This window comes from Mauremys reevesii, linkage group 3 (genome assembly GCF_016161935.1).
Source record: "Mauremys reevesii isolate NIE-2019 linkage group 3, ASM1616193v1, whole genome shotgun sequence".
Lineage (NCBI taxonomy): Eukaryota > Metazoa > Chordata > Testudines > Geoemydidae > Mauremys > Mauremys reevesii.
Window position 1 is genome coordinate 27,151,005 of NC_052625.1, and position 26,104 is coordinate 27,177,108.

At 44.2% G+C, this 26,104-nt stretch overlaps 1 protein-coding gene across 1 annotated transcript in view; it reads right to left on the reverse strand.

Annotated features, from left to right (window-relative positions):
• The window catches only part of EML6 (EMAP like 6), a 374,873-nt gene that overhangs the window by 186,189 nt on the left and 162,580 nt on the right, over positions 1–26,104 (reverse strand). Inside the window, exons 9-11 of the mRNA XM_039531367.1 lie at positions 25,360–25,497; positions 7,927–8,183; positions 2,096–2,308 (exon numbers count right to left, since the gene is read on the reverse strand). Coding sequence (XP_039387301.1) covers positions 2,096–2,308; positions 7,927–8,183; positions 25,360–25,497 — 608 coding nt within the window. The remainder of the gene's footprint in view (positions 1–2,095; positions 2,309–7,926; positions 8,184–25,359; positions 25,498–26,104) is intronic.

Genomic DNA, 26,104 nt, shown 5'->3' on the forward strand with positions numbered 1-26,104 from the left:
CCCTCACTCCTTCTTGCAGTGAAGGACCAGCCACCGAATTGCCGCTGAAGACTGAAGCGGCGGTGGTAGAGCTGCAGATCGCAATCACGGCTTTTTTTTCCTCTCCTTTTTGCCACCTGGGGCGGCAAAAACCCTGGAGCCAGCCCTGGAAAGAGCATACTGACAGCGGTGGACAAAGATGTGAAGAGCCAATCAGGAGGCTCTAGGAGTCAGCCCCAGAGGAGAGTCAGCTGGCTGGACCTATCTCTGGTTTCCTTGGAGAGAGAGAATCAGAAGTCCTCAGGCACAGAGACAGAAAGAGTATCAGTAATTTTGTGAGATGAGGGAAACAGTCAGCCTATCTGAAAAAGAGTGGGAGAAGCACAGATGGTGAGCCCCACCCAGATGCACAGATCTCACCTCCCAAGAAGAGGTGACCCTGCTTGCTGAGCCATTTCCCAGCCAGGGAAGAAAGGAGCCAGAGCCTGCTGCAGGAAAGAACTTCAACCCAGGCCCAGCTACCAAGAATCAGCTGGTACTCTGGGGGAAAAGATAGGGTCTTCAAGCAGCTGAGGCCATCACAGACTGTTCCCTGCTAGGCTGACGAGAACAAACTCAGTTATCCGTGGACTGTCCCTGCTACAACAATTAGGTAATGTGAAAATAATAGTCAACAGCTATTATTTTTAACTGTAGTCCTTCCCAAATAAAAAAAAGTTGACTATCTCCCTGTCTGATTAAAGGATTTGGGAAAGAGTGCCTGTTCTCAAGGTACCCAAAACTGAGAATCCCCTTGTTACCCTCTGCCTCCAGTGAGAGGGCGTCTTTCTTGGGCTAGCTGGGTATTAGCTCCCTGACACTGCCACTGCCACTGCCATTTCAGCCACTCAAAGTGGGCTTATGCCAGCCCTTCCTTTGCCTTGCAGGTTAACAACAGGTACACCCCAATCTTTGAATCCCTTTGAGTCATTCCCCTGTGATATCCAGCCCAACACTGGCTACTCTCAGAAATTCCAGATCCTCTATACCCCAAGATGTAGTGTAGCTTACCAGTTTTACCTTAAACCACTGTTCCTGTAAACCACACAGCACTTGTGAGCACTTATAATAAAACAGAAAATCGTTTATTTAAGTAAGAATTAAGATTTAACTAGAAACAAAGTAGAGTGGTGGAAACAAGTGGTTACAATACTAAAGAAAATCATAAAATGCAAACATGAGTCTACACTTATCAATAGTTACCTTTCCTAGCTAGTAAAGTAGATTTCTCCCCAAAAGTTCAGAGCACATCTACACTTAAAACACTGCTTTGGCACAGCTGCACCACTGTAGCACTTTAACAAAGACACTCCAAGCTGACAGGTGAGAGCATTCCCATTGGCATAGTTAATCCATGTCCCTGAGAGGCGGTAGCTATGTCAGTAGGAGAAACTCTCCCATTGACATTGCGCTATTTACATGGGTGGTTAGGTCGATATAATTACATTGCTCAGGCGTGTGGATTTTTCACACCCCATGCAACATAGTTATACCAATATAGGTATGTCGTCTACACCAGACCTAAGTCTGTTGCAGAGCTGACTGGTTTCTCAATAACCAGGATCCAAACATTTAAGAAAGCCCCCTCCCCAGTCTGTGTCATCAATACATGAACATATTATGCTAGTAAGGAGATGATTTTTATAGGACAGAGTTATAAAGATGCTATGATAATAACAATAGCTCAGTTGCAACAAGTGGATCTTTTCCAGAATGGTGAGATAGAAATATTTTACTAAAAGGCAAGGGTCTAAAATATGCAGGCGAAAAGAAATACGCTCTTCTGGAAAGTGATTAGAATAGTCTTATTTGACATCTGCTTATATTAAGTGTTACATAAGGCAATACCCACTCCACTGAAACATCGCAAGCATTGATTGAATGATCATTTTAGAATCAATGGAACATATTCTCTCCTATGTGCACATGATTCTCATTAATATTAATTGCAGTTTTGAATGGGCATCAAGGGGAGATTAAATTCCCAATAATTATATTAGTATAATATCAGTGTAATATGGCATACATTCCGTGGCAGTTTAATTATTTAATTCCTGAGATGAAAACTGTGTCTTACCTTTCTTTAGGCAAGGAAATTTGAATAATTTTACAAATCCAAAATCATCTCCAGTCACTAGCACTGAGCTGCTGTAATTTCCATCCACAGAGTTGACATCTGTAATGTTGGTATATTTGGGCCAAATTCCATTCACTTCAGGTCCTATCACACAGGTCCATGAGGCCCAATGAATTCCTTTGATCTCATCTTTGCTTGTTAAATGTTTCCCAGCTGAAAAGAGTCAAATTAATATGCTGTTTAAACAACTATCTTTTCATTAAAAAGATGCTTTTCTCCATTATAGTTAGTTGTGTGTTCTTTTTGAGTTCAGTGTATTTATGTCAAGAAAGAAAGATTATTTTATTTTAAATAAACATGATCTATCTGGTTATGATTTTTCCTAGATCATCACTGTAGAATCTCAGCACTTTACACAGATTATCTAGATCCTGATTTTACACCATTTTGACTCAGAAATTCACATCTATAGCAGTTCCATAAAATAAATGCCTCTAACTGTACAGTTACATATACACATAAATAAAGAGAACACTTTTAGGTGCTATAAAATTAATAAAATAATATATACTAATTCAAATTTTGAAATGGGGACTAAAATTCTAAAATATACTATCCTAAATCTACCTCAATTTATTAACTTCACTTTTACAACTGGTACAGGAGTTTGCTTTATTGGATTATATAATATCAATTAAATGAGAATATTTGGTTAAATTGTCACTATATAATAACTCTTTACATTAACAAAGACTTTTCTATAGGTAATAGCTTTCCCTTAAGTTAATTAGGCTTGTTATTACTTCATGATAATCTTTAATGCTCCCTATGTAAATAGCATTTCTGAATGTCTTGTATGTACTAGGAGAACAAACATAATTGGGGAAAGAATATTAGCTGACAAACATACTTATTCATGTTTCATTTGCAATGATCGCACATAATCCTATTGTATTAAGATTGTATCAGCAACACAACATGAGCTGATCAGCAGAGTAATGTTTGAAGTCACATTTCATTGAAGAATAATTTCAAGAATGGTTATGAAGAACTTTGGACTTGTCCCAAGAAGACTATAACAATTCTGTAGGGGAAACACAGTTAAACTTACCATATGTGATAGAATGCATTAGCTACATTTTAAACATATAAGGAGATGTCAGCTGAAAAGAAAGCAATCTAATTTTAAAACTTCACTAAATTAGAGATGGGTCTAATTCTTGGGGGTGTCAAATCCAGGGTTTTTGGTTCAAGCTCATATCTACGGTAGACATTAAAAATTATCTGAAATCAATTAATTGTAACATTTCTTTTTTCTTCAAAATTGTTAAATATAGACTAAATCTTTAGCTTTCATTCTAAAATTATTATAAAGCTATCAGGGATGTACAGTTCACTGGATTTCTTGGCTAGAAGAATATTCCAAAAATTTAAATCTAAATGTAAATCTATCAACAATTCTAAAGTGCCTATCACTATATTAGCTATGTGCTGGATATGCTTAATTTAGCCTTTAATGTGCCATAATTTATTGAAGTAAACATTTTTTCCTCTGTGCTACTCACCATATAATATTAACAAAAAAACCCTTCAAATTGTTATTCCCCAGGATATATGTATATTACATGCAGATATAGAAACCTCAAGTGATGCAAACTTTGAGAAACAGAGTGCTGATCATAAACTGATTTTTTTGTTTTTAAGATTTGTTCATTATAAAGTTAACACAGTGATGACAAGTAAATAAAGTTTAACATGAGAAATTTAGGTAATCATTTTTAAACAGAAACAGAATGCTGATCATAAACTGATTTTTTGTTTTTAAGATCTGTTCATTTTAAAGTTAACACAGTGATGACAAGTAAATAAAGTTTAACATGAGAGATTTAGGTAATCATTTTTAAACTAGTTTTTACACTCATGTTTTAAACCAAAACAAAATCTTTTCCTGTTATTTGTCATATTTTTCTAAATCTGAAAGGCAGTTTTAATCTAGATACTTACTTATTAAGCTTTAAACAAAATTAATGATTTTTACTATGGTACCACTTAGAGAATCCAGGCAGGATTGTGATCCTGTTGTGCTTAGTGCTGTACAAACACAGATGATCAAGCCCCAAAAAACATATTAAGTGCTTGTCCTTTCAAATGTATAAATAATATAAAGAACCTTTAAAATTCTAAATTTTGGTGCAGGCTAATATATTAGCTTTTCACTTTTGGTGATCTGGATTCAAATCCTGGCCAAGGTCACAAGTGAAAATGAGTTTAGTAGTCTCATCATAATCTTTATGTTGTCAGTGTCACAAAACCATTACATAGTTTGTCATGATTAGTAGAACTGGCCAAGATTTGCAGTTTGGGAGAAACAAGCAGCAATGAAATAGACAAGAATGTCAATTTTAGTCAGCAGCTGCCTGGGCATGTGTATCCAGGGCAGCCATATCATGCAGACTGCCCCAGAGCCAGGTCTCCCAGCTCCACAGCAGAAAGCCCATAAATCCTGAAAGCCCCAGCTTGAGCCAGGATTGTCATGGCTTCCAGGGTCCCTGCTGTAGGGTTCTCTCTGGTGGTGTGGGGTTCCATCCAAGAACCTGCAGGTTCCCAACACTATGCCCTGGAGCCTGGATATCTTGAGAGCTCTGTCTCAAGACTGAGTTCTCATGACTTCCAGGCTCTGTGATGCACAGCCAGGATCCTAGACCATGGAAGCCTGGGCATGGTGGGGCATGGGACTCCATTTTCTAACCAGCTTTTATGATAGGGATAGCTCAGTGGTTTGCACATTAGCTTGCTAAACCCAGGGTTGTGAGCTCAACCCTTGAGGGGGCCACTTAGGAACCTGGGGCAAAAATCTGTCTGGGGACTGGTCCTGCTTTGAGTAGGGGGTTGGACTAGATGACCTCCTGAGGTCCCTTCCAACCTTGATATTCTATGATTCTACATAAGATCAATATTGGAAGAGTGGACATGTTTAGGTTTAAAGTGAATTAGTGACTCTCTTGGGTAGAATGAACTCTCCTCTCAGTCCCTCTTTCTAATACTAAACTCGTTACTACACTTTAGGCTGTACTGCTCTTCAAAAAAAGCAGACTTTGACTCCCTCAGGGAGCTGATGGGCAGGATCCCCTGGGAAAATAAGATGAGGGGGAAAGGAGTCCAGGAGAGCTGGCTGTATTTTAAAGAATCCTAATTGAAGTTGCAGGAAAAAAACATCCCAATGTATAGAAAGAGTAGTAAATATGGCAGGCGACCAGCTTGGCTTAACAGTGAAATCCTTGCTGATCTTAAACATAAAAAAAGTTTACAAGAAGTGGAAGATTGGACAAATGACCAGGGAGGAGTATAAAAATATTGCTCAGGCATGCAGCAGTGAAATCAGGAAGGCCAAATCACACTTGGAGTTGCAGCTAGCAAGAGATGTTAAGAGTAACAAGAAGGGTTTCTTCAGGTATGTTAGCAACAAGAAGAAAGTCAAGGAAAGTGTGGGCCCCTTACTGAATGAGGGAGGCAACCTAGTCACAGAGGATGTGAAAAAAGCTAATGTATTCAATGCTTTTTTTGCCTCTGTCTTCACAAACAAGGTTAGCTCCCAGACTGCTGCACTGGGCAGCACAGTATGGGGAGAAGGTGACCAGCCCTCTGTGGAGAAAGAAGTGGTTCAGGACTTTTTAGAAAAACTGGATGAGCACAAGTCCATGGGGCCGGATGTGCTGCATCCAAGGGTGCTAAAGGAGTTGGCGGATGTGATTGCAGAGCCATTGGCCTTTATCTTTGAAAACTCATGGCGAACGGGGGAGGTCCCGGATGACTGGAAAAAGGCTACTGTAGTGCCCATCTTTAAACAAGGGAAGAAAGAGAATCCGGGGAACTACTGGCCAGTCAGCCTCACCTCAGTCCCTGGAAAAATCATGGAGCAGGTCCTCAAGGAATCAATTCTGAAGCACTTAGAGGAGAGGAAAGTGATCAGGAACAGTCAGCATGGATTCACCAAGGGCAAGTCATGCCTGACTAACCTAATTGCCTTCTATGAGGAGATCACTGGGTCTGTGGATGAGGGGAAAGCAGTGGATTTGTTATTCCTTGACTTTAGCAAAGTTTTTGATACAGTATCCCACAGTATTCTTGCCAGCAAGTTAAAGAAGTATGGGCTGGATGAATGGACGGTAAGGTGGATAGAAAACTGGCTAGATCATCGGGCTCAACGGGTAGTGATCAACGGCTCCATGTCTAGTTGGCAGCCGGTTTCAAGTGGAGTGCCCCAAGGGTCGGTCCTGGGACCGGTTTTGTTCAATATCTTCATTAATGATCTGGAGGATGGCGTGGACTGCATTCTCAGCAAGTTTGCAGATGACACTAAACTTGGAGGAGTGGTAGATACGCTGGAGGGTAGGGATAGGATACAGAGGGACCTAGATAAATTAGAGGACTGGGCCAAAAGAAACCTGATGAGGTTCAACAAGGACAGGTGCAGAGTCCTGCACTTAGGACGGAAGAATCCCATTCACTGTTATAGACTAGGGACCGAATGGCTAGGAAGCAGTTCTGCAGAAAAGGACCTAGGGGTTACAGTGGATGAGAAGCTCGATATGAGTCAACAGTGTGCCCTTGTTGCCAAGAAGGCTAATGGCATTTTGGGCTGTATAAGTAGGGGCACTGCCAGCAGATCGAGGGATGTGATTATTCCCCTCTATTCGACATTGGTGAGGCCTCATCTGGAGTACTGTGTCCCGTTTTGGGCCCCACGCTACAAGGAGGATGTGGACAAATTGGAAAGAGTCCAGCGGAGGGCAACAAAAATGATTAGGGGGCTGGAGCACATGACTTATGAGGAGAGGCTGAGGGAACTGGGATTGTTTAGTCTGCAGAAGAGAAGAATGAGGGGGGATTTGATAGCTGCTTTCAACTACCTGAAAGGGGGTTCCAAAGAGGATGGATCTAGACTGTTCTCAGTGGTACCTGATGACAGAACAAGGAGTAATGGTCTCAAGTTGCAGTGGGGGAGGTTTAGGTTGTATATTAAGAAAATCTTTTTTACTCAGAGAGTGGTGAAGCACTGGAATGGGTTACCTAGGGAGGTGGTGGAATCTCCTTCCTTAGAGGTTTTTAAGGTCAGACTTGACAAAGCCCTGGCTGGGATGATTTAGTTGGGAATTGGTCCTGCTTTGAACAGGGGGTTGGACTAGATGACCTCCTGATGTCCTTTCCAACCCTGATATTCTATGATTCTATGATTCTATGAAACTGCTGTTACCCATACATTTCCAGTCTTCTGCTGAGGACTTTCTGGCATGATCTGTGTTCATGATTTCCACTGGCCCTGTCAAAGCTTAATAGGTGTCATTTTGGAGTGCCAATAATTATTGTGGAATTTTGAAAACGTTTATATTTCAAGGATACATTTGACATTTACACAAACAAGTTTCTCCCATCTTCTAGTAATTACATTCTTAATAATTAGTTTAACCACCAATTCCAGAATTATGCATTATACGAAAGGAATGAAACCAGTGTATAACAACAGGTGGTTTTTTCAGACATTAATGATGATCTAGAATTTATTTCTTTAGTGGGTCAGTATAAAATATAACTAATACTATGGGAAATATGCAATTAGATGAATACAGATGTGGAGAGATATTTCTTCTTACTAAAGATTAATCTGAATGGTAACTATATCTGATTTTATAAGTAAACAATAGATATTTAGGTAAATAATAAACAAGTATTTCTGCTTTGAGATGTAAAATTAGAATATATATATTGTACTGTCCTCTTAGAAACCATAAAACTAGCTTATTTGTTCATAAATCTAACTTCTCTGAACTTACATGGCATTTTGTAGAACAGTCGCTCTCCTGCACCATCATTGGTTTGCAAGAATTTACTATCCACAGACCAGTCAATATGAGTAATAAAACTAGAAGACTTGCTGCATTCTCCTATCTTCTTGTATCGTTGAGCAACTGCATAGATATCCACGAGGCCATCATTAGAACCCACAGCAAGATAAGAGCCATCTGGTGAAAATTTCATTTCATGAATTACTTCCTTTCGGTCTTTAATATGAACTACCTCTGTCATATCTCTGCAAGAACCAAGAGCAAGAATATAAATTATGGACTTGTAAATATGAAACCCAAAAATATTTAAATTAAGACAGACATACTAAACACTTTCTAAAAGCAAAATCGGACTTCAGAAGTCAGAATCCTCCATTCTGAAAGTCTCTGTTGCTCTTACAGTCTATACTCACAAGTTTTAAAGCAAAACAAACAGGTTTATGTCTAGCAAAGTGACTTTACCATTTTGACTTGACATTGGCAAACATTTATGATTCTCTTTGTTATACTCCTCATGGCCAATTAACTGCTTTCATCTTGTTTTTTTCTAGTTTAGAAAGAGAAATGACTATATCTCTTTGTAAATGTTTTTCATTAGAAAGAAAATTATGAACTCAAAATATGAACTGCTACTCTAAGTTATGTAAAGAATATTTGGGGATGTAATGTAACTCAGTAGCGCACTGTTTGCCATTATAGAAGGATAAGTTAATTTTTTTCTGTACTTAGTATCAAAGCCAGTCAGCATTATATTGATTATATTATAGACTGGGGCTCTAAGGAAGATTTTTGGAGATGAAGCTGCTTGTGTTACCTCATGGAACTTTTAACATTTTTTAAATAACGTAGCTTTTAGTTTGCTTCATTATTGCTATGTGGCCTCAAAGTTTATAAATTTGCATAAACTTTAATGAGACTTTTCTTGTTGCAGATCTATCACAGAATTCAGAGAGGAGAATAAACAACATTAAGAGTAGGAATAGACTGTGGTATTTGGTGGTATTAGTGGTGAAGCTGCTCAAGGAATGATCTTTTTCCTCCACAAGAAAACAATTTCTTTTCATTGAAATGTTTCATCGAAATGTTTTGGGTATTACTTGAAAACCCAAAATCTGAAAAAATGTTGGGTTTTGGTTTTTCAAACAAAAACTCCATAATTGTCAAAGAAAACACATTATTTGTCTGAATATTTCCATTTTGTCATAAAGAAATTGATTATGAACCTGTCCTGTAACTGTTGTTCTTTGAGATGTGTTGCACATTTTCATTCCACTTCAGGTGTGTGCATACCCAGTGCAGAGTTGTTGGGGACTTTTCTCTCAGCGATAACCATCAGAGCAGCATGACCGCTTTCTGCTGCCTCATGCCACCATTCGAAGCTACAAAGGAAGAGCTTCCCCCAACCCCTCTCAGTTCCTTCTTTCTAGAAGATTCAGACAGAGAGAGGAAGGAGGATGGGTCATGAAATAGACAAGTGCAACACATCTCAAAAGACATCAGTTACAGGACATGTTAGGAACTGCTTTCTTTTCCAAGTGATTGCACATGTCCATTCCACTTCAGGTGACTCACAAGTAGTTTGATCAGGAGGTAGAATCAGAATCTATCTGAATAATGATTGAAGGACCACATGTCCAAATCTGGCATCATTTCTAGACTGCTGAGAGATGGCATAAAGTGAAGCAAAGGTATACACTGATGATCAAGTTGCTGCATTGCAAATGTCCAGAATAGGCAGCTGGCCCAGAAAAGCTGCATGAGATCTGGTTGAACATGCTAGCATTCTATTCAGTGGCAGAACATCAGCCAAATCACAGAACAAATGAATAGAAGAAGGCCCTTCATTCTGTCTGCAATTGCCAGAAACAATTGAGACGATGGCCTAAATGGTTTAGTCCTGTCCAGGTAAAATGCTAACACTCCTCTAATGTCTAATGTGTGGACTCTCTCCTCATCCCTATGATTATGAGGCTTACGGGGAAAAAGTTGGTAAATATATTGCCTGACTGATGTGGAAGTGAGGTCCACCTTGGTGAGAAACTTCAAATGAGGGTGTAGGAATACCTTTGTTTTTGTAGAAGATTGTATATGGAGGTCCAGAAACTAGTACTTGTAATTCACTCGCTCTCCTGGCTGAGGTGATTGCATCAAAAAAGTCTATCTTCATAGAGATATGGAGCAATGAACAGCTAGCCAATGGTTCAAAAGGAGGACCCATTAACTTTTCTAATGCCAGGTTTAAGTCTAAAGGGGGAATAGGATCCTATACTTGAGGATATAAACCCTGCGTGAATCTAACTGTCAAAGGATTGGAGAAAAATGAACAATTATCAATAGGTGACAGGTGCCACAAGGACTCCTCGTTGTTTTAGCTACTAGATAGACCTTGATGGAACTAATAGCAAGACCCTGTTGTTTCAAGTGTAACAAATAGTCCAACACATTATGGAGCAGAGCCCAGACAGAGTGAATGCCTTTTTGCTGAGAGCAAATGGAAAATCTCTTACACTTTGCCAGGTAAATAAACCCAGGAGAAGGCTTTTTACTATTTACAAGTACATCTTGAATCCCCTTTGAGCAAACCTCCTCCTGTTAGCCATGGAGCAGCTAGACTATCAGATGGAGGGCCTGCAGGTTAGGGTGGAGGAGGTGACCATGGTCCTGAGAGATCAGATCTGAGTCCAGTTGGTAGTGGCAATAGAGATCTGTATGAAAGGGTCAGCTTAGTAGAAAATCAGTGTTGCTGAGATCATACTGGATCTATGAGTATGACTCGAGCATGGTGCTGCCTGATTTTCAACAACATTCTGGATAGAAGAGAAACTGGGAAAAATGCATATGGGAGCTTGTCCAAGGCAACAGGAAAGCATCCATCAGAGACTGTGGGCTGTGACCTGCTCAAGAACAAAACTGATGACACTTCCTGTTGACTTTTGTTAAAACAGGTCTATATGGGGAGTCTCCCACAGTTGGAAAATGTATTTGGCTGTGTCTGGTAGGAGAGACCATGGTTACTGGTAAAAGATCTGCTTGATCCATCTGCAAGATTGTTTTGAACACCTGGAAGGGTGAGAGGCTTTGAGATGGATTGAGTTAGCAATACGAAAGTACCACAGCCACATTGCATCCTGGCATAGCCAAGTTGACCATGCCCCTCTTTGCCTGTTCTTATAGAATACGGCAGATGTATTGTCTGCGAGTATGAGAAGATTTCTTCCCTTGATATGGGGAAGGAAGGCTTGACATGCTAGCCAGATAGTCCTTAGTTCACTGACATTTTATATGTAGAGTTAAATCCTGAGAAGACCATAAACTTTGAGTTTCAGGGACCACAAGTGAGCCCCTCAACCTAGGGCAGACATGTCCATAGCTGTGGTCAAAGATGGTTAAGGAGGAGCAAACAGAACCCCTCTATACACACACACCTTGAAGGGTCTCTCCACCAGTCTAGAGAGGCCAAGATTTGAGTGAGCTCCTGAACCACCATATCTAGGGGAAGACAAATTGTAAATTACACTGATGCCAGCCACCTTTGCAGCTTCCAGAGACAGAGACTGGCAAGTTAAACTACATAAGTGTATGAGGCCAATTGACCCAGAAGTTTGAGGCAAGTGCGTACTGTCATTGGCCTTCAGGTCTAACACAATGGCCAGCATAGTCTGGAATCTTATCTGTGAAAGGAAGGCCTTGGGTTCCATAAAGTCCAAGACTGCTCCTATAAATTCTTCATTTTCTACAGATGACAGGATTCACTTTTGTATGTTATTGAGCAACCCTAGCACATTGAAGGTGGACTGGATGGCAGGCACACTGGACAGTACCTGAGCCTTGGACCAGTCTCTCACCAACCAGTTGTCCAGGTAGGGAAAAACTTGAACTCCTGACTTCTTCAGGAATACTGCCACCACTTAATGTAGTACTTTGTGAACACCCATGGAGCTGTGGACAGGCCAACCAGTAATACTGTGAACTGGTAGTGGAATTGATTTACCAAAACCTGAGGAATTTTCTGTGGCTTTGATGTATTGCCACGTGAAAATACTTTTAAGACAAGGGAAGCATACCAGTCTCCAGGGTCAAGGGAGGAGATAATGGAAGCCAGTGTGACCATATGAAAGTTTATTTTCTTCAGATGTTTGTTGAGCTGCCACAGGACTAGTATGAGTCTGAGTCTTCCCTTTGCTTTTGGGATCAGAAAATAGTGGGAATAAAACTCCTTCCCTCTGCATAACTGAGGAACTTCCTCTATGACTCCCAGCTGGAGGAGAGATTACACCTCCTGAAGGAGGACCGCCTTGTGAGAGTGGTCCTGAAAAGGGATGAAGAAGGAGGATAGAAGTGGGGATAGAAAGAAATTGAAGGGTGTATCCTAATTCTTCCATGCTTAAGACTTACTGGTCTGTAGTGATGCAGGACCAGGCATCCACATAGTTGGAGACCTGGCTGGCAAACAGTGTTCTAAGAGACGCTGGCATTCTGGAAACTGGTAGGGTGTTCTCAACAAAAACATGCAAATATTTATTTCAAATTCCCAGGCTGTGTGGGTTAATGAGGAGCTGAGGCAAAAGGAGTGGCTGGTCTTCATGTATTACTTCTGCCCTTTTTTCTGGCTAAGTCTTGGTGGCATGACATCTGCTGAGGACAGAACAGCTTCCTCTTTGGTGTAGATTTGAGCATCAGCCTGGAGGCTATGCAGCTTGTCATCTGTCTTCTCAGAGGAGAGTGGTGACCCCTCAAAGGAAAGGCTCTATATGGTCTGTTGGACCTCTTGAGGAAGACCCAATGACTGGAGCCACCAGTATCTGCACATCATAAATGGCCGATGCCATGGCTTTAGCTGCAGTCAACAGGGTCCAAATCCACCTAAAAGGAGATTTTGGCCACTAATTTATGCTAATCTACCATAGTGAGAAATTCCTGCCTTGCATCCTCTGGTAATTTGTCTTTACATTATAATATATTGTCCCAGAAGCTACAGTCACAGTGGTCCAGCAAAGCTTGCTGGTTACCAGTCCTGAGCTGCAGATCTGGTGTTAAATAAAGTTTTCTGCCAAAGAATCATAGAAGATTAGGGTTGGAAGATACCTCAGGAGGCCATCTAGTCCAACCACCTGCTCAAAGCAGGCCCAACACCAACTAAATCATCCCAGCCAGGATTTTGTCAAATCGAGCCTTAAAAATCTCTAAGGATGGAGATTCCACCATTTCCCTAGGTAACCCATTCCAGTGCTTCATCACCCTCCTAGGCCTGGTCTACACTAGGACTTTAAATCGAATTTAGCAGCGTTAATTCGAATTAACCGCTCAACCGTCCACACCAGGAAGCCGTTTAATTCTACCTAGAGGGCCCTTTAGTTCGAATTCGGTACTCCACCCCGACGAGGGGAGTAGCGCTAAATTCGACATGGCTATCTCGAATTAGGCTAGGTGTGGATGCAAATCGAACTTAGTAGCTCCGGGAGCTATCCCACAGTGCACCACTCTGTTGACGCTCTGGACAGCAGTCCAAGCTTGGATTCTCTGACCAGCCACACAGGAAACGACCCAGGAAAATTTGAATTCCTTTTCCTGTCTGGCCAGTTTGAATCTCAATTCCTGGTTGGACATCGGGGCGAGCTCAGCAGCACCTGCAACGATGCAGAGCTCTCCAGCAGAGGAGTCCATGCAATCCCAGAATAGAAAGAGGTGCCCAGCATGGACAGACTGGGAAGTCCTGGATCTGATCGCTGTGTGGGGCGATGAGTCTGTGCTTTCGGAGCTGCGCTCCAACGAACGGAATGCAAAGACCTACAAGAAGGTCTCCAAAGCCATGGCACTCAGAGGATACAGCAGTGCCGCGTGAAAATCAAGGACCTGTGACAAGGATACCAAAAAGTCAGAGCGGCAAACGGACGCTCCGGAGCCCAGCCCCAGACATGCCGCTTCTACGAGGCACTGCATGCTATTCTAGGTGGGTCTGCCACCACTGCTCCACCAGTGACCGTGGACTCTGAGGATGGGATAGTGTCGAGGGGCAGTTCCTCGGCGATGTTCGCCGATGGGGAAGATGAGGAAGGGTTTGTGGAGGACAACGCAGGCGACAGCTCTTACAATACCGCTTTCCCCGACAGCCAGGATCTCTTCATCACCCTCACAGAGATCCCCTACCAACCCTCCCCGGCCGTTAACACGGACTCAGAATCAGGGGAAGGATCAGTCGGTAAGTGTTATAAACATGGAAACATTTATTTCTTAAAAAACAGGAATATATACTATATAAAAACTAGCTAAAAAGTTGTCCATATAAAACTATATAAAAAGAAGGTCCACACATATAGGGATGGAAGAGAAATCCTCTTCGGACACTTCCACGAAGCTCTCGTAGAGGTGCTCGAAAAGCCTCCGCAGGAGGTTCCTGGGGAGAGGTGCCTTATTTGGTGCTCCGTGGAAGCACACTCTTCCGCGCCAGGCCATCCTCACGTAAAGCGGAATCATTGCCTCCACCAGCATGGCTGCATACGGTCCTCGTCTGTGCAGGGATTCCCGCAGCATCCTCTCTCTCTCTCTCCGAGTGACCCGCCTCAGGGTAATGTCGTTCGGCGACTGCTGCATCTAAGTAGGGCAATTAGTGTACTGTTACTATTGTGACTGCTTGACTTTTACTTTGCATAGCAAAGACCTTCGTTCAACAGGCACCTGTTGGAGGCCGCAGAGGAAAAGCATACAGTGATCTTTCCCGGGCACAGCCGCGAGGGGCTGGAACAGGGTCGGACTTTATGCTTTCCAGATTGCCTTCTGCGGGAGGGCACAGCTACCCATTACTGTTAAGCAGCCTATAGTGTAGGGCTTACCAGGCCTGGCTGATAAACGGATTCAGCTGTACCGCCCGCTTGTCCGATCTCCGTGCAAGACCGCAGACAATGAAAGCGTATTCCGAAATCTCGAACTTGTCCTGAGAGCTCGTGAGACTAGGTTCCCTGTATGGTCTTGTTCACAGAAACTGAGTAGACTGTGTTCACTGTTCGCAAACATGTATCTTTTCAAGGAAATCACTTCCTTTTTCCCATCACACAGCTGCGGCTCTTTCACGAACTGCCCCGCCATCCCCCTCACAGAGGCTGGCGCAGATTAGGCGGCGAAAGAAAAAGACTAGGGACGACATGTTCTCGGAACTGATGGCCTGCTCCAGAGCCAAGGCGGCCGAGCAGAGACAGTGGAGGAGACCTATGTCAGCACCAGCACTCACACATCGAACGGGAGGACAGGTGGCGGCAGGAAGACCAGCAGGCGACTCAAACGCTGCTTGGGCTAATGAGGGAGCAAACGGACACGCTCCGGCACCTTGTAGATGTTCTGCAGGACCGCAGGCAGGAGGAGAGAGCCCCCCTGCACTGTATCTGCAACCGCAATCCCCCGCCACAAAGTCCTGTCCCCCCCTCACCCAAAATAACAAGAAGGAGGGGCGCTAGGGGCCGTGAAAACTGTCACTGCACCCCAGCAGAGCGCTCATGTACCACACAGCTCTGATGCCATAAACTTTGAGAAGTGCTTCCCTTCCTGGATCACCCAGTCCCAAATCCAAGTTTCATCCCCCCACTGTGTAGTTGAGTATTAAAAGTAGTTTGTTGTTATTCACTGTTTCCGTCCCATTTTTCTTGTCAGAAGACTTTGTGTGAAGGGGGGGAGGGGTTTTTTAATCACATAGGACAGCCTCCCTTACCAGGGTACAGACTTGGGGGCAGGATCAACAGCAGGACACACACAGACTGCAGTCACTAGGCACCAGGGTCAGTCTGTGAGGTGTATGCTGCCCCGGGTCAGTCTGTGAGGTGTATGCTGCCCCAGGGTCCTAGCGCCTGCCATCCACAAATGGCAAGGCAGGCTGCCCTTACTATGCCCTTCCACCCTAGCCACGAGCCTCTCCGATGCCCTGAGCCCCAGCAAGAGCCCTCATCCACGGACACATACTCACCCTTCCCACACACCCCTCACCCCTTACTACGCCCCAACCCCCAGCCCAGAGCCTGCATCCAAACTCCATCCCAAAGACGGCACCCCTCACCCCTTCCTGCAAACCCACCCCTTCCTGCACACCCACCCGCAACCGTCCTCCCCCGAGAGACCGCTGTAGGAGCAGGAGCCTGTCATTCCTCTAGTGTAGAAGCGGTCTGTACATCAGTGCACACCGTACCCACCACAGTTTGCGTCCATGTTTCAACCCTAGAACAGGAATTCATAATTAAAGAAAACTTTGTTAATAATCAGTGTTCAATTAACTTTATTTTAAAACGTGTGTTAGAAGGGGGGAAACCTGGAGAACGGGGTATGTAACCGCAGATCGAAGTCAACAGTCACTGAAACAGGCTCAGGTTCAGCTTCTCTGTAAGTCAAGTGGACAGTCATAGGTTACCCTGCTCTCCGAGGAACCTAGCTTTCAAAGCCTCCCGGATGCACAGCGCTTCCCGCTGGGATCTTCTATCGGCACGGCTGTCTGGCTGAGCGTAATCAGCAGCCAGGCGATTTGCCTCAACCTCCCATCCCGCCATAAAGGTCTCCCCCTTGCTCTCACAGAGATTGTGGAGCACACAGCAAGCTGCAATAACAACGGGGATATTTTTTTCGCTGAGGTCCGAGCGAGTGAGTAAGCTCCGCCATCTCCCCTTGAGACGTCCGAAAGCACACTCCACCACCATTCTGCACTTGCTCAGCCGGTAGTTGAAGAGTTCCTTCTCACTGTCCAAGGCGCCTGTATAGGGCTTCATGAGCCAGGGCATTAGCAGGTAGGCTGGGTCCCCGAGGATCACTGTAGGCATCTGCACATCCCCAACCGTTATTTTGTGGTCCGGGAAGAAACTACCTGCCTGGAGGTGTCTAAACAGACCAGAGTTCCTGAACACACGCGCGTCATGAACCTTGCCCGGCCACCCGACGTAGATGTTGGTAAAACGTCCCCTATGGTCCACCAGTGCCTGCAGCACCATAGAAAAGTAGCCCTTTCGGTTAATGTAGTGGCTGGCCTGGTGGGTTGGTCCCAGGATAGGGATGTGCGTGCCATCTATAGCCCCACCGCAGTTTGGGAATCCCATCGCGGCGAAGCCATCTCTGACGACCTCAACGTTTCCTAGAGTCACTACCTTTGAGAGCAGTTGCTCAACGATTGCGTGGGCTACTTGAATCACAGCAAGCCCTACAGTAGATTTGCCGACGCCAAAGTGGTTCGCTACTGACCGGTAGCTGTCTGGCGTTGCAAGTTTCCAGAGGGCTATGGCCACTCGCTTCTGCACAGTCAGGGCTGCTCGCATCCGCGTGTCCTGGCGCTTCAGGGCAGGGGCCAGCAAGTCACAGAGTTCAAGGAAAGTGCCCTTACGCATCCTGAAGTTTCGCAGCCACTGTGATTCATCCCAGACCTGCAGCACTATGCGGTCCCACCACTCCGTGCTTGTTTCCCGGGCCCAGAATCGCCGTTCCACACCATGAACTTGACCCATTGCCACCATGATCTCCACTGCGCGGCGTACCCTGCTTTGTGAGAGGTCTGCGCCACTCTCCTCACCGCGCTGACAGAGCCTCCTCGCCCGATTTCTCAGCAGCTGACTGTGGAAGAGGTGGACAATAAGGTGCGAGGAGTTGACAACAGCCATAAGTGCAGCGATGATCGCAGCGGGCTCCATGCTCGCCGTGCTGTGGCGTCCGCGTTGTAACCGACCAGAGAAGGGCGCGAACAGATTTCCCGCCGGCGCTTTCAGGGAGGGAGGGCGTGATTGACGGTTCAATGACGACAGTTACCCAAAACCACCCTCGACACATTTTTTTCCCCAGCAGGCATTGGGGGCTCTACCCAGCATTCCAATGGGCAGCGGGGACTGCGGGAACTGTGGGATAGCTTCCCACAGTGCAACGCTTCCAAAGTCGACGCTGGCCCCGTTAGTGTGGACTCACAACGTCGAATTAGTGTCCTTAGTGTGGATACACAAATTCGACTTCATAAGGTCGATTCCACAAATTCGAATTAAGTTGATTCGAAATAGTCTTGTAGTGTAGACGTACCCCTAGTGAAATAGTGTTTCCTAATATCCAACCTAGACCTCCCTGTAACAGTGCCAATTCATCGGCACAGCGCCTCCTGCTGGTTAGTCTGGGAATTAGCTCATCCAGCTCAGAAGCGCCCTCCTCTGGCCAGTTTCTCCCCTGTCCTTACCTGCCCCTCTGCAGTCTCTTTATCTCCACCAGTTCAGGCACCGCATCCTGCCTGAACAATGGTGCCCCTTACCTTGGGGTGCTGCCTCTCGGCAGTGTCCCCACACTCTGGGTCTCCCTTCTCAGGGGAACCCCAACCCCCTATATCCAATTGGCTTCAGCGACTACTGCCAGTCATCATCTAGCCCCATCTCTCAGGGGCAAACTGCAGTCTGAAAAGGCCACTCATCAATAGCAAGGTGGTTGGACATGTTGCCTTTTCTTGCCCTGGCTGCCTCCCTGCAGGCCTAGTACCTCCTCAGGCATTTGCTGCAATGCCTCAGCCTGGTAGGTTGCCAGGCCAGAGCTCCCCAGCTCAGCCTGTCCTTTCCCAGTACTGCTCTGTCCAAGGTACCCGTGTCTCTACCAGGCAGCTAGATCCTTCTTGCTCCACTCCTTCTCCCCAGGAGCTCTTCTTATACTGGCCCAGCTGGGCCCTTATTGGCTGCCTCAAGCCCGCTAATGATTGACTCCCTGGGGCAGCCCATTCCCAGGGCTGTTTTTAACCCCTTCCAAACTGGAGCAGGGCCCCGCTACACTCCCCCTCTGCAACTTGAGGCCATTGCTACTTGTTCTGTCATCTGTGACCACTGAAAACAGCCAAATTCCATCCTCTTTGGAACCCCCCTTCAGGTAGTTGAAGGCTGCTATCAAATCCCCCCTCGCTCTTCTCTTCTGTGGACTAAACAAGCCCAGTTCCCTCAGCCTCTCCTCGTAAGTCATGTGCTCCAGCCCCCTAATAATTTTCATTGCCCTCCGCTGGACTCTCTCCAATTTGTCCACATTCTTTCTGTAGTGGGGGGCTCAAAACTGGATGCAATACTCCAGATGTGGCCTCACCAGTGCCGAATAGAGGGGAATAATCATTTCCCTCGATCTGTTGGCAATGCTCCTACTCATGCAGCCCAATAAGCCATTAGCCTTCTTGGCAACAAGGGCACATGGCTGACTCATATCCAGCTTCTCATCCACTGTAAACCCCAGGTCCTTTTCTGAAGAACTGCTACTTAGCCAGTTGGTCCCCAGCCTGTAGCAGTGCATGGGATTCTTCCGTCCTAAGTGCAGGACTCTGCACTTGTCGTTGTTGAACCTCATCAAATTTCTTTTGACCCAATCCTCCAATTTATCTAGGTCACTCTGGACCCTAGCCCTATCCTTCAGCATATCTCCCCCCAGCTTAGTGTCACCCACAAACTTGCTGAGGGTGCAATCTATCCCACCATCCAGATCATTAATAAAGATGTTGAACAAAACCAGCCCCAGGACCAACCCCTGGGGCACTTTTCTTAATATCAGCTGCCAAACAGACATCAAGCCATTGATCACTACCCATTGAGCCCAACTATCTAGCCAGCTTTCTATCCACCTTATAGTCCATTCATCCAATCCATACTTTTTTAACTTGCTGGCAAGAATACTGTGGGAAACCATATCAAGCGCTTTGCTAAAGTCTTTGCTAAAGAGATCTAACTTTTTTGCATCCTTTCCTTTGGGGGTAGATGCCTGCTGCCACTGGATTCTCTCTCATTGGCAGCTCAGACTACCACCAATCCCAGAGTGGGGTGGTGTAAAAATGTTCAAATCCCTCTGAGAGGACAGTATATCTGTGCTTGGCCCTTTCTGCTAGGTGGGAGGAGTGAAGATGGAGTTTGTCACAACACACTGGTGGGCTCAGGATAGCTTAATTAATTGGAAGCACTACTCTCAATGGTTCCACAGAAGCTAAGACCAGGAGCACTTGTGGCACCTTAGAGACTAAAAAATTTATTTGAGCATAAGCTTTCGTGGGCTACAGCCCACTTCATCGGATGCATAGACTGGAACATACAGCAGGAATATATTTATACATACAGAGAAAACGAAAAGGTGGAAATAGCCATACCAACTGTAAGAGGCCAATCAATTGAGATGAGCTATCATCAGCAGGACAAAAAAAACTAAGAATCTAAGATGTTAACCAGCCTGTGAGACCTTTCTCGAACCTCTTCCATCTGGAAATCCAGAGTGGAAGTCACCCTCTTGCAGGGCCGGCTTTAGGCCAATTCCACCAATTCCCCCGAATCGGGCCCCGCGCCTAAGAGGGCCCCGCACCCAGTGAGAATCTCTTCCTTGGCTAGAGGCACCTTTTAAATTTTTACTCACCTGGCAGTGCTCCGGGTCTTCGGCGACACTTCGGCAGTGGGTCCTTCGCTTGCTCTGGGTCTTCAGCGGCACTTTGGCGGCGGGTCCTTCAGTGCCACCAAAGACCTGGAGCGAGTGAAGGACCCGCCGCCGAAGACTCAGAGCACTGTCCAGTGAGTACAAGCCCCATGTGTTTTTTACATTTTTTTTTTATATAGTCATCCCTGCCGGGGCCCCATTGAAACAGTTCGAATTGGGCCCCGCACTTGCTAAAGCCGGCCCTGCCCTCTTGAACAAGTCACCCTCTTGAATAAGTCCTGATGAGCCTATAATCCTCAGGAACTTTCTGATACCACTGCCTCATCAGGTGATGAAGAGAAGAAAGCCAAAACTGGCTGTAGTGGAGCCTTCTTCAATTCCTCTAAAGGAAGAATTTCCTCCTGCTCGATACTGAGCCTGTTACTGGGAGTGGTCTCCCTCTGCACCTGGTGTGGTAAATCTTGGTGCCTACTTAATGAAGCAGAGTAGGGAGGGTGTGGAGACAACCTCAAGGCAGGAAAAAAAACCTAAGGGGTTCAGAATGTCTATTGGTAAGGTCTCAGAGCCCAACTACTTCCCAGTCAATGGTCTCTGGTTGATGGCCAAGATGGAGCCTCGAAGGAATACCAAGGATGGTAGGCTGTGGAAGGGGAATGGTTCATGGTCCAGCTGAGACATTAAGGAGCCAAACTCAGAGTCTGAAGATGAACCAGCCTCCTGTAACCAAGTAGGGGCTGTTCCAGTCATTGCCCAGGATCAATGTTGAGAGCCTGGAGATGGTGCTATCAGTGAGATCATGGCTGGCTTCCTTCTTGAAAATACCACATGAAGACATACACAGAGGACTAGAGGCACCCACAGTACTGCATGCTGGGACAAAGTCAAGAAAGTTACAGTGGGCACTGGTACTGGGCAAGAAGATTATTGGATCACTGGCAAAGCCAGCACATTGAGAATCACCAGATCCCATGCTGTCACATAAGCCAGAGTAGATGGTACCAGAACAGTACTGTTGAACTAAATGGAGCCACTTCGGGGACCAATCTCAACAGTGCTGTGCCAGAGCTGACAGTCCCTGCTGAGCAGATGACTGCCTTTGAAAGTGCCTTGGTCTTGAGTGCACTCTGTTGTGCTTGTCCATGTGCTTGCTAGACATAGGTGCTGGGGACCTCAATCTCCCAGAGACTGGGCCCTTAAATGCCTTCTTCTGGTGTCTCTCCCACACTACTAGGGAGGGCAATAGGCCCCAAAGCTCAATCAAAACAGAGAGAACACTTCTGATGGATGCAGATGCACTGAGTACCCACTCCGAAGGCTCTACGGGTTGATGCAGGGCTGCCTCCATCAGAAGAAACTTGAGTCTGGCCTCTCTGTTTTTCTTGGTTATTGGGTTAAAGTCCCTGCAGATTTGACACCAATCCTGATGTAAGTCTCCCCATGACACTTCAGATATCCTGAATGCAGGTCACTCACTGGCATTGGTTTCTTGCAGGGAGGGCAGGGCTTGAAACCCGTGGACCATGCCATGCCCTACCACTGGGACTCAGCAGTGGAAACTGAAGCTTTAAAAACACTTTAAAAAACAATATTTCTATATCTACTAAACAGTCTAAACTACAAAAACTACTAAAACAAGTACCAACTACATACAAATATGAGGGGAAATTTTGCAATAGCAAGACCACACAGTGACATTCCTACAACTGTCACGGGTGGTAAGAAGGAACTGGTGGGGGGAGGAGGTCAGAGGAGGCTCTGCCGTTTATACATTTGCATGATACCACCAAGGGAAAAATCTCTGACAAGTGGGCTTGCACACACCTGCAGTGGAATGGACATGTGCAACACATCTCAAAGAAACACTTTTACTTGAAAAAGTGTTTTGACAAAATATTTCTACCAACTCTATGCAATAGTTTAGTAGTGAATACAGCTGATATAACCACTCCACAACAGGAAATGCCACCCTCTAGATTTCCCGTTTATAGCCACAGGGCCCAAATCACTGACATTCTGAGAGCTCCATGCCACAGAGTCCATTTGGATCAGAATTTGACCCTAAAAAAAGAGAAAAATATATTGCAAGAACCCATACTTTCCTATGTTCAGGGTTGCAGAATTGCTCATCTTCCAAGAAATCTTGGAACAGGAATAGATGGAGAAACACTTACACTTAGGGTTTCACACACAAACATTGTCATTTTTTTAAGGCTAGAATAATGGATCCAGCATTTGTTATTACCAGTATCTAACATCAGAATCATGAATAATGTTAAATGCCAGCCAAATAATCAAAAACAAGATTTCTGTGAACCAGAGATGAGATTAATTGCCAGAGGAGAATGAAACTGATCTTTTAAAAGGAGTTTTAATGTAATATGACTATATTATTTAAAAATTAAGCTTTGTAAAAGTCTGTGCTAGTACTATTATGTGGCAGTACTTTTAATGACTTTAAATAAAAATTGTATGACTATACAGCTGAACAAATTTAGAAGTTTAAAAGTCATTTTTGTGTTAGAGAATAGCTGACAGATCTCCCTGGGTTTTCTTCACTGTTTATGCTTTCCCAGCCACAAGATTATTACTTCCCTCTTAGTGCACACCTTTTGCAAATCTTCACTGGGTGAGGAATACCTTTGTACTTAATTATTTGGGATGTGTACTTCAAGTATCCAAAGAAGTGTTCCTTTCTTCCTATTAACAAGCCTTGACTGCATAACAATATCATGCATTTTACTTCTATTATGTACTCATTTTTAATTCTTTTATCTACCAATCTCAATAATAAATGATTTATTAGGACCCTATTCAGAATCTTTTATTCATGCAAAACCTTTGTTGAAATAAATAAAAGTCTTCCTGGAGTAAAGAGTGCTCAGTAAGATGCGCATGTTATATTGCTTTGGCTTTCCATAGAAATGAATGGGTAATTTTTTCTATTTCACATAACATGAAGCAGAAAAATGGAGGTTCTGATTGTGGATTGCTTCTGCACCTTGTATAGTGTGACAACGTTCCTCCTCTGCCTTGGTGGGACCTGCGCTTATAGGCGGATTTGCTTGCCTCAGAGCTTCACGGCAGCCCTCAGTTTGGCCACGTTTGTTAATGGCTCAAACCTGCTGTCCACTCAGCTAACCTCATCACTGGCCAGCATGGGGGAAATGGAGAACAATCCCCACAGTCTCTGTGTCCCACCTAGTGGGTTGGGGACAGGCCAGATCCCTTTGCAATTTAGACCTTCCCTCCTGGGGTTTCTCACAGACCAGGTCAACTCCTCCTGTGTCCAATCAGGAGTTAGGGGGGATGGGGGGAAACCCAGGCCCACCCTCTACACTGGGATCCAGCCCAGGGCCCTGTGGATAGCAGCTGTCTACAAGGTTCCCTGTATCAGCTGCGTGACAGCTACAACTCCCTGGGCTACTTCCCCATGGCCTTCCCCAGCACTTTCTTTATCCTCACTGTAGGATCTTCCTCCTGAAGCCTGATCACGCTTGAACTCTTTGCTCCTCCAGCAGCACACCTTCTCACTCCCTGCTCCTTGCACACACCCCTACTAACTGATAGTCATAGAATATCAGGGTTGGAAGGGACCTCAGGAGGTCATCTAGTCCAACCCCCTGCTCAAAGCAGGACCAATCCCCAGACAGATTGTTACACCAGTTCCCTAAATGGCCCCCTCAAGGATTGAACTCACAACCCTGGGTTTAGCAGACCAATGCTCAAACCACTGAGCTATCCCTCCCCACTCCTTTAAAAAGGATGGGAGGTCCTTTTTAAACCAGGTGTCCTGATTGCTCTAGGGCAGCCCCTGCTCTGGTCACTTAGGGAACATCAAATTGTTCATCCAGTGGCCAGAATATTTGCCTTCTACCAGACTCCTGTACCCCACTGGTCTGGGTTTGTCATGATAGCCATTTGCATCTCTGCAATTAAGGGTAAAACACTATCAAAAGAGAATAATAGCATTTTACTCTCACTTAGCACAGTGGTTCACAACTTTACACAAGCTGCAAGGCAGTGGAGAATCAAGTCTGGAAACTTTAGCTCCCATTTGGGTAATGAGTTATATAAAATATGGGATTATTTTATGGGAAAAAATAATGGGCCAATTTTTCATATACATATGCCTTCATTGCAGCCACAAAATATGTATGTACACCTATGGAACTTACAAAGCAGCATGTGCATGTGCAGTGGTTACATATTTAGTTATCTGTGTTCATGCACACAGTCACTTGAGTTTTGCTCACAAATGAGAACTTTATTTATATATCTGTTCTGCTGGTGAAATGTGGGTACACATTTTAAAATCTGTCCCAGTATGATAAAAGTGCACTACAGCAACTTCACAGATCTCCCACTGCCTATAGGTTTTTCTTCCTACCTGAATATTTCACTTGCTGTTGCACTTCTTCCATTCCATTATTCCAACAAAAAATACCTTGTGCTATGGCTTTTGAAATAGCAAAAAAAAAATCATTCTAAAGAGTTAAAAAGGGCTGTCCTATTACATGGGAAGTTTGATTTTCACTTAACATGCAAATATTTGCAAACTTTCCTAAAGAAATTATTACAGATAGCAGTCTTTCCTATATTCGTGCAGGAAACTGACTTGGTGATTGAAGAGGTCCTTCTCAAACCTAGCATCTATTAGTATGTCATTAACATGGTTTCTGTTCCCCAAAAGATGTCTTTAATTTCAGAGCTACTAAGCCACAAGACAGATGCTTTTCACTTGAAAATGCTAAGTCTGAAAGCTTAAACTTAGACAATATTATTAGTGATGTCATAAGAGACATTTTATGTTAAATTTAAATTTAAATAAAATTATACATTAAAGCTTGTATGTAATATACATTATTTAAAAGTAGTCACCTCTAAAGCCAACTGAGGAGAAATACCTAGAGGCTTTGACAATTTTTTATTCTTTTTTTTTCCAAAAAATATACCCACTGATTTAAAAAATATTAATAAAAGACTTTAGGATTTGGCCTTGAGTTACTAGAAGAGTCATCATTGCTGAAATACAATTCACTATCCTACCTTACTCTGAGAACAATGAAGGAGCCATCTTTCATTCCAAGAGCTAGCTGAGATCCATCAGGACTGAAAGATACACTGCGCACAGCTTCTTCCATATTACAGCGAGCAATCAAGGCATGATCAGCAAGGCTCCATAATCTACACAAAAAAATTGAGAACCAAACCACAATACTTATGATTACAGACTTTCAATAGTATCAACTGCAGAAATGAAATGTCAGCTTCTACAAATTGATCCACGGTAAGTATGCTTACATTCACTGCACACATGAAGTAATTTTTGTGGCTAAAATGTGTAACTGGGCTTTCATAGAATGCTCCCGTATTCCAGTTAGATCTGTACCCCTCCAATGTTATAGTTAATAAATTCATGAAGTAGTCATAGTTTGGTACAAGGTGGTGTTTTTACCATAATGCAACATTACATTAAGTTGAATTTTATGGTTACCACACATGCTCATGTTAAATGAAGGCCTGTTGAGATAGAAATCTTATTTTGATAATTAGGTCATAAAAAATCTCCTCCAATGTGAAACTAGTAGGCTCTTGGCTAGATGCATATTTTCTCCCCCAAATACTGATATCTGTTAATGTAAAGAACCAATACATACACTGTCACTCAGTAACTGTTTTATGTTCATAGGAACATAGAAACTGCCATACTGGAATAGTAGTCAGTCTAGTCCAGTATCCTGTCACTAACAGTGGCCAGTACCAAATGCCACAGAGGAGGTGGAAGAAATCC